The sequence below is a fragment of the Chrysemys picta genome, chromosome 5 (assembly GCF_011386835.1).
Source record: "Chrysemys picta bellii isolate R12L10 chromosome 5, ASM1138683v2, whole genome shotgun sequence".
NCBI lineage: Eukaryota > Metazoa > Chordata > Testudines > Emydidae > Chrysemys > Chrysemys picta.
The window spans coordinates 120,283,092-120,295,362 of NC_088795.1; the positions used below are offsets into that span (position 1 = coordinate 120,283,092).

At 40.2% G+C, this 12,271-nt stretch overlaps 1 protein-coding gene across 4 annotated transcripts in view; it reads left to right on the forward strand.

Annotated features, from left to right (window-relative positions):
* SORCS2 (sortilin related VPS10 domain containing receptor 2) overlaps positions 1 to 12,271 on the forward strand; it is an 803,333-nt gene that overhangs the window by 786,803 nt on the left and 4,259 nt on the right. For all 4 annotated transcript variants that reach the window (XM_042855503.2, XM_042855502.2, XM_065597099.1 and 1 more), the window contains 3 exons: positions 2,446 to 2,545; positions 4,900 to 5,002; positions 10,641 to 10,798. In XM_042855503.2, coding sequence (XP_042711437.2) covers positions 2,446 to 2,545; positions 4,900 to 5,002; positions 10,641 to 10,798 — 361 coding nt within the window. The remainder of the gene's footprint in view (positions 1 to 2,445; positions 2,546 to 4,899; positions 5,003 to 10,640; positions 10,799 to 12,271) is intronic.

Below are 12,271 nucleotides of genomic sequence, written 5' to 3' on the forward strand. Positions count from 1 at the left end.
GCAATTGATAGCCTGCTGGGCAGCTGCTGTACAGGGAACTTAGGGGGAGCAGGGAGCTGATAGGGGGAGCTGATGGGGGGCTGGTGGTCCACCCTGGTTCCAAGCCCCCACCAGCTAGCTGCAACAGGCTGCTCTTCCTGCAAGCAGTGGACAAACCCGGCGGCTGCCAAACGACGTTAGAAGGGAGCATTGCACAACTTTAAACGAGCATGTTCCCTAATTGATCAGCAACATAACAACGAAACAACGTTAACCAGGATGACTTTAAATGAGGAGTTACTGTATAAGATAGTATGGCCATGGACACACCCATTCTGACACACCCTATGCGGAACTTGCAGAGGTGCTATAGGTGATAGCAGCCATATCTTCACCACCTTAATGTAGGCAAGGCAGACTACTGAAGCTACTGGTGTGTGCGCATTTCTGTGTGGATTTTTTTTTAAAGGAGGTCACAAATTTTTATGACATCAGCGATTGTACCAAAATCTGTGTTACTCAGTAAATATCCTTCCAAAAAACGTCCATGACAAATTTACTACCCTAAGGCCTAATCCAGTGTCCAGTGAAGTCAATGGAAAGACTCCCATTGACTTCATTGGGTGTTGGGCTGGACTCTTAGTTATCACTTGTGGCAAACCACCCATGTTTATGGATCATTCATTGTTGATGTATAACTGAGAGGAGACCTCCAAGATCTTCAGTATTTCCCCTTTCTCATGTTTCAACAAAGGGACATTTATTCTGCTGATAGTTCCAATTCTGAAAGTTGGTGCCCTGGCATTCTTGTGAGGAGTTCATGTACCGAGAATGCACTCTGAGTCTGCTTAATAACCTGGGCAGCCCTTATGGACTCTTCACTCACATTTCAGAGTACAGATATAAAGTAATTAGTATCCCTTTAAAAGTTTCAGATCTCCATGTCATGTCTTACTCACTTGCTTGTCTCTCAAAAGAATTGCACTAGAAAGAACTACTTTTAGATCTAGAATGTGTATGTGATTTGAGAACTGCTGGTGGGACCAGTTAAGTATGGTTGAAGTACAGAACTCTGTTTGAGAGAGACTAAATATATTTCAGTGGTGGTTGCATTATTTTACAAGTTGCTGTTAATGCAACTGTCAGAGCTATTCCTCATGTCAGACTTGGGAGAGAATAGTGGAAACAATATATGGCCACGTCAGTAAGTTGGAGATAAAAAGTTAAGAATTCTCTGGGAGGATTCTCCTGAAAATTAACCGACGCCCAAATTATGTTACCTTTACACTGAGTCCACAAAGAGTCCTATTTAAGTCAGTGAAACCATTTATGCACTGAGTGTGGGTATGGGGATCAGAATCTGGCCCTTTGTGAAGCTCATGCAAATACTGTAAGAGAAACAGCAGGGGCTTTTCTACCTAATAGGCTGTGAGGGCTTGTCAAAACCAAGCACAGTAATATAAAAAGAGCCTCTCTTGAAGGTTTCATAGATATAAAGGCAAACTTAGGGAGGTTGTGGAATCTTCATCATTGGAGATTTTTAAGAGCAGGTTGGATAAACACCTGTCAGGGATGGTCTAGATAATATTTAGTCCTGCCTTGAGTGCAGGGGACTGGACTAGATGACCTCTCGAGGTCCCTTCCAGTCCTATGATTCTATGAAACTTCTAATTTGTCATCCTGTGGGGAGCGGTATCCTGTACTAAGGAACAGTCTATAAAACTAGCCTTGATCCTCTGGAAAATTACCTATGTTGAAAATGCAAAGGAGAGAAAGAGAGGGGCCAGACGATGTGTCTGACAGTGGTGGGATGTGGTGGCACTTTTAATGGTGCTGTTCCATAAAAATGAGGGAGGTCATATTTTAGTATGCTTTGTCCCCATTAGAAAAATAGGAGAAACTGTTTCTATGTGGATGGAAATAACTGTTTTGACAGAATCTTCTTAAAAATGTGTTGCAAACAGCCATCCATCCATAGAGATAAGAAAGTGAAGTAAAGCATGACATGCAGTGCATTATCAAGCAACAATTACTTTTCATATGTAAGAAATCTAAAGTTCCAGAGAAGCCTGTCTTTTGATATCATTAGAAGAATATGTATATTGGAGACAGGTTTCAGTGTGGATTATTCATTGAGCAAGTTACAGTTCAGGTGGGCCCAACAGCTCCTGTAAATGAAATGCTGTCTATCGCATAATGCGGAAAAAAGTAAAGAGCTCCATAAGGGGAAGATAGATTTGGCTATGAACATTTGTAACTTTCCAACATTGATAGGTTGCACAGGTTTGAATGATTTTTAAAACCAGAATTGTCTAAAAAGTTACAACTCATTGAAATGGTCAACAAATGTCTTCTGGGTTTCTCACCACATTGAATGAACTTAGATGTTTCTCAATTTAGTGCATTGAATTTCTCAAAGTGGAACTACATGGAAGATGTGTGACATTATCTCTCTTATGTTTTCAGAGAATAGCTGCTATAAAGCAGGCCTTGAATGCACATAACATCAGCTTCTTCCTGAGGGAAGGATACTGGGTCTTAGTGACGTTAGCCAGCTCTGATTCAGGTAAAAACCCCAATCTGTAGATTGCTATTAGAGTTCTGAGAGAAGTGTCACATTAACTGGTTTCTTCTGCTGTTTATTAATGTAAAATATACCATCAAAGCAACTTATTTTACTATTTTTCATTGTTTGTTTCATTGTGATACCCTGTTAGAAGCTTGAAAATATTTTTTCTCCCACTTTTGTCCTTTTCACTAAAATGTAAACAGATTATCAAACGCTGGCCAGCTTATACAGGCACAAATTGAAAGCACAGTTTTGGACACTCAGATATCAGGGTCCTCAATTTGCCAGCCTGTAAGTATTTTGACCCACAGATCCAACCCTACAAAAATAGAGGCAAGGACTGAAAAGTTTTCTGCATTTGTGTGTTGGGTGTTTTATGAAGGGAGCATACAACGAAGAGGTTGTATTTTAGCAGCAAGGACAGCTTCAACTTAAGCCCTCCCTGACAATGTCAAAGCCTCTTTGTTTGTGCATGTGCACGTGCATCATCTTTCATGACATCTGTTCTGTTTGTTGCTGAATGACACTGACCCAGCAAAAAGAGCAAAGCATATTGGGCTCTATTTAGATGTGTCATAAATAGTGATGTAAATTGTATTGCCAAGTCAGTTCCCAGGTCAAAATAAGGCACATCCTCTCTATATCTTAGGTTCCACTGTATACACCCACCACTGTAGTTTCTAATCTGAAAAAAAAATGAGGTAGAAATCACTTGCGTTAAGAGTCAATATACTCTGGTAGCAAGAACAGGGACTAGAAGTGAGGAGTCCTGAATTCCATTCTAAACTCTGGCACTGTGTAACTGTGCAAGTCAATTGACCTTACTCTCTCTCAGTTTCCTCATCTGTAAAATGAATATAGTAATGTTTATGTATCTCATATAATAGAGAAATGTGAAGGCTGATTGACTATTGCCTACAATACCTTTGGAGATCCTTGGAAAAATGGCACTATCCATGCAAATAATTACATTATCATTATTTATTATTTCATTTAAATTTGTCCTCTCTCCTGCATCCACAAATTGGTCTGCAAATTAGTTTATGGCGCTGCCTATTTTACTTCTGGGGGAATTCTGCGCCCTGCAGGAGGTGCAGAATTCATACCTTGCTCAGATTTCTTGGCTCCCCCACAGAAAAATGAGGGAGCAAAGAAATCTGTGGGGAACACATGCCCCTTGCATGACAGCCTGGGCATGTCTGCTGGGAGCAACCAGCGGCAGAGAGCAGATCACTGTGGGGAGAAGGAGGGAGGCCGGGCATGTATGCCTGAGATCATGGAGAGACAATAATGGGGTGGGGCTGGGTGCCTGCCTGGGTGCGAATGAGTGAGAGACTCACTGACCCTCTCATCCCTGTTGCTGCATCCTGAGCTTGGAGGTGTAGGGGTGTGTGAAGCAGGCTCTGTCCCTGCGGCAGAGCAGAAATGTAACAACTAAACAGGCTGCTCATGTTCCCACTGTTAGTTAATTGTTCCCATTCTTAGTCAATTAAGGCTCTTTTACCTTGCCAGAGTGGTGTAAAGAAGCCATATTGTAAATGATAGCAACAAAACCCTCATCTAGGAAGGTCTATGTCAGTGGTTCTCAGTGACCCTTTTCACATAGCAAGCCTCTGAGTGCGACATTAAAAACACTTTAAAATATATTTAACACCGTTATAAATGCAGGAGGCAAAGTGGTATTTGGGGTGGAGGCTGACAGCTCACGACCCCCCATGTAATAACCTCGCGACCCCGTGAGGGATCCCAACCCCCAGTTTGAGAACCCCTGGTCAATGTGCTTTTTCCTGATCCAGAGAGGCACAATGGGGTTAGATTACAGCTCAGGATCTATTTTACTTATCCATTTAAAAAAATGCAGGACAATGATTAGCAAAACTGTATGACTTTCATGTGTGAAAGTCTGAGCAATTTAAAGCGACCTTCTATTTTACAGAACACCAAAATAAAAGTAATGCAATTTAAATGAAAATCCAGGATTATAATTAGAATGCAGGGTCTTGGTTACCAAGTATTTGTAACTGAACTTTCATGTGTTTAGGAAATGCTGAACAGTTATTACAATTTTTTTTCTGTATCATAGTTTAAATAAATTACCAAAATAAGTGAAACTGGTGTGATTATATTGCATTATTCTGACAAAATATGCAGAATTTTGGAATTTTTTTTTGGCGCAGAATTCCCCCAAGAATACTATTTGAAGAAGCTACATGGTGTAGTGACAAGGAGAAGGTATAAATACAAATCTAGTGGTTTTTACTTAAGAGATTCAATAATAAGGCAAGCCCAAGATGATGACTGGTCTGAAAGCAGATTTACTGAGTTCTTCAAATATATGTCTTGCATTTCAGACTCTCAGAGGATTGGAGGAGGCAGTGGATACTGGGCTATAGTGGTTCTCTTTGTTATCTGTCTAGTTGTAGTTGGGGCCTTCATTCTCTACAAGTTTAAAAGGCAAGTAAACCTTATATACTTTAAGAATTAGATTTGTTCACATGTATCATTTCTTGAAAAATAGACTTTTTTGAAGCAATGCACTGACGAGTCTCAAGCTTTTAAAGCTTATGTTTTTTCTGAACGTTTCAGACATCAAGGTTATAATTGATGTTGATGTAGGTAAATAGCAGCAATGTGGGAGCTCTTTCAGCTTGCGTCAATACAACCACCAAAAAATAGTCATTCTAAAATATATTCCTAATTATCTACTCTGAGGAGTAATGAGTAACCTAGGCAACCAGGACAATTAATTGATCCACAAGTCTAATTTCTTACCAAGAAAACAAAACAAAACAATGTGGAATTTCTCTTTTGAACATGTTATAGTTTGATTACTGAAACAGTGCCACACAGGTTAAGAGTATCCAGCTGTGATAGAAATAATAAGTAAGAATACAGTTCGCACGATAACATATTAGGGAGGAGGTGAAGAAGCTATGGAAATGGCCTTAATATAAGAAATGTGTTCATGAGGAACAACTGATACCACATAAGCTGTGTAAGCAAATACTTATTCCTTTAATAACTCAAAGACATTTTTAATCTGCATTTGATTATGGAGATGAATTCATTATTGTTCAGGTGGCAAGTTACTGGCTTTTTTGTGCTGGTTTATGTATTTGTTTTATTATTTGGACATGGTCCTGGTATTTTTTTTGTTAGGTACTCAAAAGCCTTCAGGTTTGAGCAACGTGGGAATAAACATTTATTATCATTTCACAAAATCTGAAGTCCTAACTCGGTGAAAATGCCTGTTGATTAGGCCCATTATTATTTCAAGATGGATTTTTATTTAAAATAAACATTCTTTTACAGAATAGACTAGGTAACATACTGTGCTAGTGATAACAGCAAAAGTACAGCATTTAACTGAGAGTTCAAGTTAGCAACTATCTTTGTCATCTCATTAGACAGAGGTTCTTTGTCTCATTTAGGATGAATGTTTTGGCTTTCCAACTGTGGAATCTTAAATTTCTTGATATTTAGAGTGACTTATTGTTTTATAGAACGAAACACAAAATTTGATATCAAACTCTATCTACAACTGAATAAAAATAATAAAAATCCATTTAGATATTCTGGGTTCCCAGAGCAACAAAAAATCATCATAAAAATTGATGATGTGATGCTATAATATTTCATTTGCAGTACATTGGGGGTTGTCTGTTTGTATTACATGATCATAAAATTCGGCGGTGGTATCTGTTATGAGACATTGGGATGTACACCTCTTGATTAGCCCTTAAGTTGGAGGCAATTAGACAACAGACACATCTTGATTCCTTTCTAAAATGTCCTCTTGGCTTATTATTTTCTGAATGGCACAGTTATTGCAGAGGAAGACTGTAGGAATGCTAGGAATTGTAACACGGCTTTAACTTCCCTAATACACTGGAATTTCTCAGTTGAACAAATCAAACTTCAGAGCAGAATCTCACAGCATCATGCAGCCCCCAGCAAAATTTGATTCTTCTGAAATGGAAAGCGGATGATCCACCAAAGCAGGGTGCTTAGAGACAGATATCACTAGAAATAGGTTAATCACCTGAAGCAGAGGCTCACCTATGAGTCCAGCTTAAATTCATGAGTGCACATGCGTCATAAGAGCACATTCCTCCCAGAGTGAAAAAATGCAAAGTAAAGATTCCCTAGAACTGAGATTCATAAAAACAGAGTATCTGCAGTGATCTCTCCTAGGGTATTCCTACAGTGCAATAAAAGACCCACAGCCTGGCCACGGCTGGCCTTGGTTGGCTGACTCGTGCTTGTGGGGCTAAAACTTGCAGCATAGACATTCAGGTTTGGGCTGGAGCCCAGGCTCTGAGACCCCACGATGGGAGAGGGTCTCAGAGTCTGGGCTGCATCCTGAGCCTGAATGTCTACACTGCAATTTTTAGCCCTGAAGCTAAGCCCCATGGCCCTGAGTCAGTTGATTTGGTCTCTGAGACTAGGTGCTGCAGGTTTTTTATTGCAATGTAGACCTCTAGACCTCTAGAGAGCAAACATTATCCAAGGACAGGAATCCCCAGAGCACTTAGTTTTATAGGACCAAGATCCACAGGAGTAGTTGGTCCACCTAGACAGAGATTGACAAGCAGAAAGTAACTAAAGTGCTATGATCAGAGGCTATACTTCCTACTACATTTTTAAAGTTATATAAGTTTTCAAAAGATAAAGTTATATAGTTTTCAAATACAAATCCTAAATTTCTTCCATCCCAGTAGTTAATGAACAATGTTTTATACCAGCATTATCTCAAATTTTTGTTATTATGGGATTGGAGTGAGGAGAAGGGGTAATTTCCCTGGTGGCAAATGCTGCTGAAGCAAGAAACAGTTCAGAAAATAAAACTGAATATCTCAGCGGCAAAAAGATCTCCTCCTCCTCTTGTCTTCCAACTGCATGCATTAGACAATTAACATGGTGCCTCAAGCTAATGATATGCTGCCAGATTCACTAGTATGCTCCATCAGCTTAACCATCCAGATAAACCAGGATCATGGCGTGTCCTGTCACTGGAACAGCATAAAGCAGCTGGAAGGTTCCAGTGACCCTGGCCCATTATCTAGCAAGGCTTCAGAATCTGCATATTATTTCTCAAAGCAATGTCATCTTTATTAGAGGTAATTCAATCAAAGAAAAATCCTCCCTTTCTTTTTCTGATGTATTTTTATGTTTGTGATGTTTTTCCTAGTAGGATTTCTTCATGCCTTCAGCAGCACTCTGAGCAGGGTTCCATGGTGTGAGGCACTCTGCAGTAATATAGACAAGATAAACAGCACAGTATCCACCAAGCAAAGGCAAGGGAAGGGAAATGATATTTCACCCACATCAAAGCTGTCATGTATTTAATACATCACTAGCAGAAGAGCTGAAATCGTCCTTCTTTTATTTTTGCAATAGCAGGAACATAGGGTTCATCATACCAGATTAGACTATTGGTTCCTCTATTTAGGTATTTTGCCTACTTTAGCATTTGATTCTTCAGAAGGAGAGAAAGATCTCTGCCTTTTCACATTCTCAAATTCCTCCTCTCCCTCTCCCCTCCCCATTCATTTTAAAATCTGTTAAAAATTACATTCATTATTTTTAAAAATCTCCATAGACATGCTGCAAGCAAACTCATGGATCTTTCTCTGTATTCACCTCCTTGCATCCTGTCCTTGGGCCCCACCAACCTGCACCCAATTTCAGCACTCTTGGAGCAGAGTTTCTAATCTTTCCTCATCGTTGACTTCCCATCTCATTTACACTTTCAGAAGAAAACCTCCCCCTTTCCCCCCTTCGCCTGTACTACTATTATGTTGCATGAGAGCAAGTGTAGTCCCAATCCTAGCCATTTAGTTATAAAAACAGGTACTGATTTGATGATCCATATTTTATTAAAATCAAAATAATACCCTGTAGAAAAGACAGGCTTCTAAAATGAATGGGACAAAGTAAATCATGATTGCTCTAAAGCACAAAGAAGTCATTCATCTGAACATTAACCCCAAAACTAACACCACAATAAATATTCTATTCAGTGTATTATTATTATTGTTATTGTTACTTTAAGTGCTGACAGCATGCTCCAGTACTCTGTATTATTTACATTTCAAAATGTTTAATAGTGGGAAACAGTAGGAGGGGGATTAGAGAAAGATGGCTTAACAGATACGCTATTCCTAGTGTATAGACACACTCTTTAAGCCCAATAGTAGTATCTGCCTTCTGAAGCCAGTGATTATGGTTTATTATGCAATTTTGTTCATTTTCTAGAGGATAGATTAAGCGTTTCTATAGAATATAATATGCATATAGCAAACAGTGTATGTTCTAGGCTTATTAGGGTTGTGTAATGTAGAAAAAACATAGCCCTACTGTCCAGAATAATTTCTAGAAAGGTGTGGGACCAGGAGACCATACATATAACTCTAAACTCTTATACATCAGAATTCCTGTTTAAATATTTATTTAAAAGCTGCTGAAGCTTTGTTGTAGCATGAATTGTGTTAGGGCACCTAGAGCCTGGTGTCAACATCTTTTTATCATTATTTAAATAAACATAAATAAAATGCCATCTTTCTCTTGAAGAGTGTGTTATCTCCTGGTTATGAAGACTCTTGGAGCCAGGACTGGGCGCTTTCATTTGCTATATATATATTTAAATCTTTTCAGTATGTTTCAATATTGTACAACACTGTGACTACCTCAGCAGAGGGGTTGATGGAGACACTATGAAAATTAAACTATGATGTCATATTGCTATTATTTTCAGCTGGGCCACTGACTATGCAACTGGGGCAGTTTGCTCTACCTCTCTTGTCCTCAGCAGCTGTTAAATTGAGGTAACCTCAGGGCTGCTGTAGTCAGGGCCGGCTCTGGCTTTTTTGCCGCCTCAGGCAAAAAAGCCTCCCGCCGTCCCCCACGCCCCCCCCCAGCGCGGCAGGGGAGGGCACCGAGCCCGGCCGCAGGCCGCTCTCCCCAACCGGCCAGAGTGCCGGGGGGAGGGCGGCGCGGCTCCGCTGGCGGCCGGAGCCCCGGGAGGAGGGCGGAGAGCCTGGCCGGGGCTCCGCTCTCCCCGGCGGCCAGAGTGCCGGGAAGAGGGCGGCGAGCTCGCCGCGGCTCCGCTCTCCCCGGCGGCCAGAGTGCCGGAGGGAGGGCGGAGAGCCTGCCGTGGCTCCGCTCTCCCCGGCGGCCAGAGCGCCGGGAGGAGGGCGGAGTGGCGGCCAGAGTGCTGGGTGGAGTGCGGAGAGCCCAGCCGGGGCTCCGCTCTCCCCGGCGGCCAGAGCCGGAGCACCGCGCCGCCCCCCTCCAGGTACCGCCCCAAGCACAAGCTTGGTGGGCTGGTGCCTGGAGCCGGCCCTGGCTGTAGTACACTGTTTCTCAACCAGTGGGTCACGACTCCCAGGGTCACAAAAGGCAATCAGCAGGGGCAGGGGGTACAAGGCACTGAAAATTTAATTACAATTTGAAAAGCTTGCTCCCCCCACACTCTGACCCGTGAAGCTCAAGTATTGACTGCCAATCTCTCGAAACAACACACACATAAACATATTGTTGTTAGCACTGATACAAGGTCACAAAATTGTTTTAACTTTGAATAAGCAGTTGTCATACTGCTACAGAGTAAGACATAACGAATTGATGCTTTGTCATCCTTCTATGACGACATTTTAGGAATGCAAGAAATATTATTTATTGATATGTTTTCAGTTTAGAGTGTTTTTTTTTAAATTGTAATTACTGGGAATTCCGTAAATAGCAGAACAAAAAACAAAAAGATCTGTGTTTATATAGAAATCCTTATATCAAAACCAGGCAAGTACATGATACCCATCTAGAAAATTCCTGTAAAATGTATTAGGGATAAAACCAATGAGTTTCTGTAGTTATTAATGGGAAATCTATAGTTATTACTGTAAAATCCTATAGAATAAATAGAAAATGTATTACTATAGAGTTCTTTAGGCTAGTTTAAAAATTCAATGGAAACATTATTCTTTATTTAATTCTATAGGATTTTTCCATAGGGGTTTGAGGTTAATATGATTAATTGAATATAATATGAAACTAAATTCCATCAAAGGATATTTTTTCCTGTGCTATTTAGGAAACTGCCAGGCAGAAATGTCTATGCCCAGATGCACAATGAAAAGGAACAGGAGATGACCAGCCCTGTTAATCACAGTGAGGACACCCAGAACATCATCCAGGGTGAGGAGTTTATTGATGATGATCTGGATTCTCAGACGCTAGGTAACGCAAGAGGTAACTTCACCTTCACTTTATTAATGTCTCAATTAGTATTTTGTTTGTTCTATTTTTTAAATTATGTTTTAATGTTTACTCAGCTTCAAGAGGGATCGAATGGTAAACTGCTAACAAGGAAACACTTCTCCTTTTATCCTTTGTTTTTGTTTTAAATTCAGTCTATTCTGTTGATTTTTTATGACATGCCATATAAATACACAGTATGTAAGGTAGTACAATACACTGTCATGAGACATATGTGAACAACATTAGGAAGATCATACAAAAAGCAGCATAGACTATTATTGATTAACTTCACTAGCATTTAAATTAACTTGTACATGCCTTGAATTCGAAGTGTAATGAATTTTAGGCAGAGAGAAATGATATGTAGAATGCATAATGCAGGGTAGATTGTAAGGAGGTGTCCTCTCTTTTAGACACCTTAAATGAATTCCCAAATACAAAACTTCATTGAATTGATCCTATTTTGAGTCCTGACCTGCCAGTATCCAATGGACAGTCATTAGAATTCCCATTCAAGAATCTTTTATGAATGTCTCTTAGAGCAGATGATTCAAAGTTAGATGAAAGTGCTTGTCTAGGCAATTCATGAGTATGCTGAATGTAATGTAGAGAGCTAGTCTAAAAATACTCCAAATGTATTGAGAACACAGAGCAGCCTGAAAAGTGTAGCACACAAAGGAAGATCGTCTAGTGCTGTTTCTGACAACTCTGTGAAAATGGAACATCTGACCCTAAATCTCAGGCTTATAAAACTGGCTGAATTGATGGTAGAGACAACTGTGAGGTTAAATGGCTTCATTAACCCTACATGGAGGGCTAAGATCAGCCACGGAGGGCAGACATCCTGGAAGTCCTTAATTTCTTTTTTATTCTTACTGTCTATCTCTAACTGCCTTTTGTTGTTTTTATTTTCCTTAGCTGAACCATATGCTGCCACTGAAAGGGAAAAAAACATATTTGACCTGCAAAATTGTGTTTGCCCAGATCTGTACATTTTTTAACAAATTGCACACACTAAAATCATTGTTGTTTTCATTAAAACCCTTCAGAGAGAACCTTGATTATATCACAAAGCTCTACCAATACTGTAGAACTGCAAATGACCCTGGTACACAAAAATTGTTTGCATGACAAGTTTGTTTCAATTATCTCATCTCTAGAATAGAGTCCTGAATGCTAAGAAGGTACACTCAGGGTTCTTCAGTTAGTGTGAAGCACTCATAGCCCCTTAGCGTATATCCAGTACTCTATAATCTTCCTCTTGCAGTTGTGTAATACCTCTCACTGTTTTTGCATATGTGGCTGCTTAGGATGAAGGACATGGGAATGAAGAAGTTCTACCCTGATTTACAACCCATTCAAAAATAATCTCCTTGCCTGCTCACTGTAGGCTATATTTGGTCTGATCCTGCACTCCTTACCTTCCATTGGGGTCAATAAGAGTGTTGATTGAGTAAGGAGTTC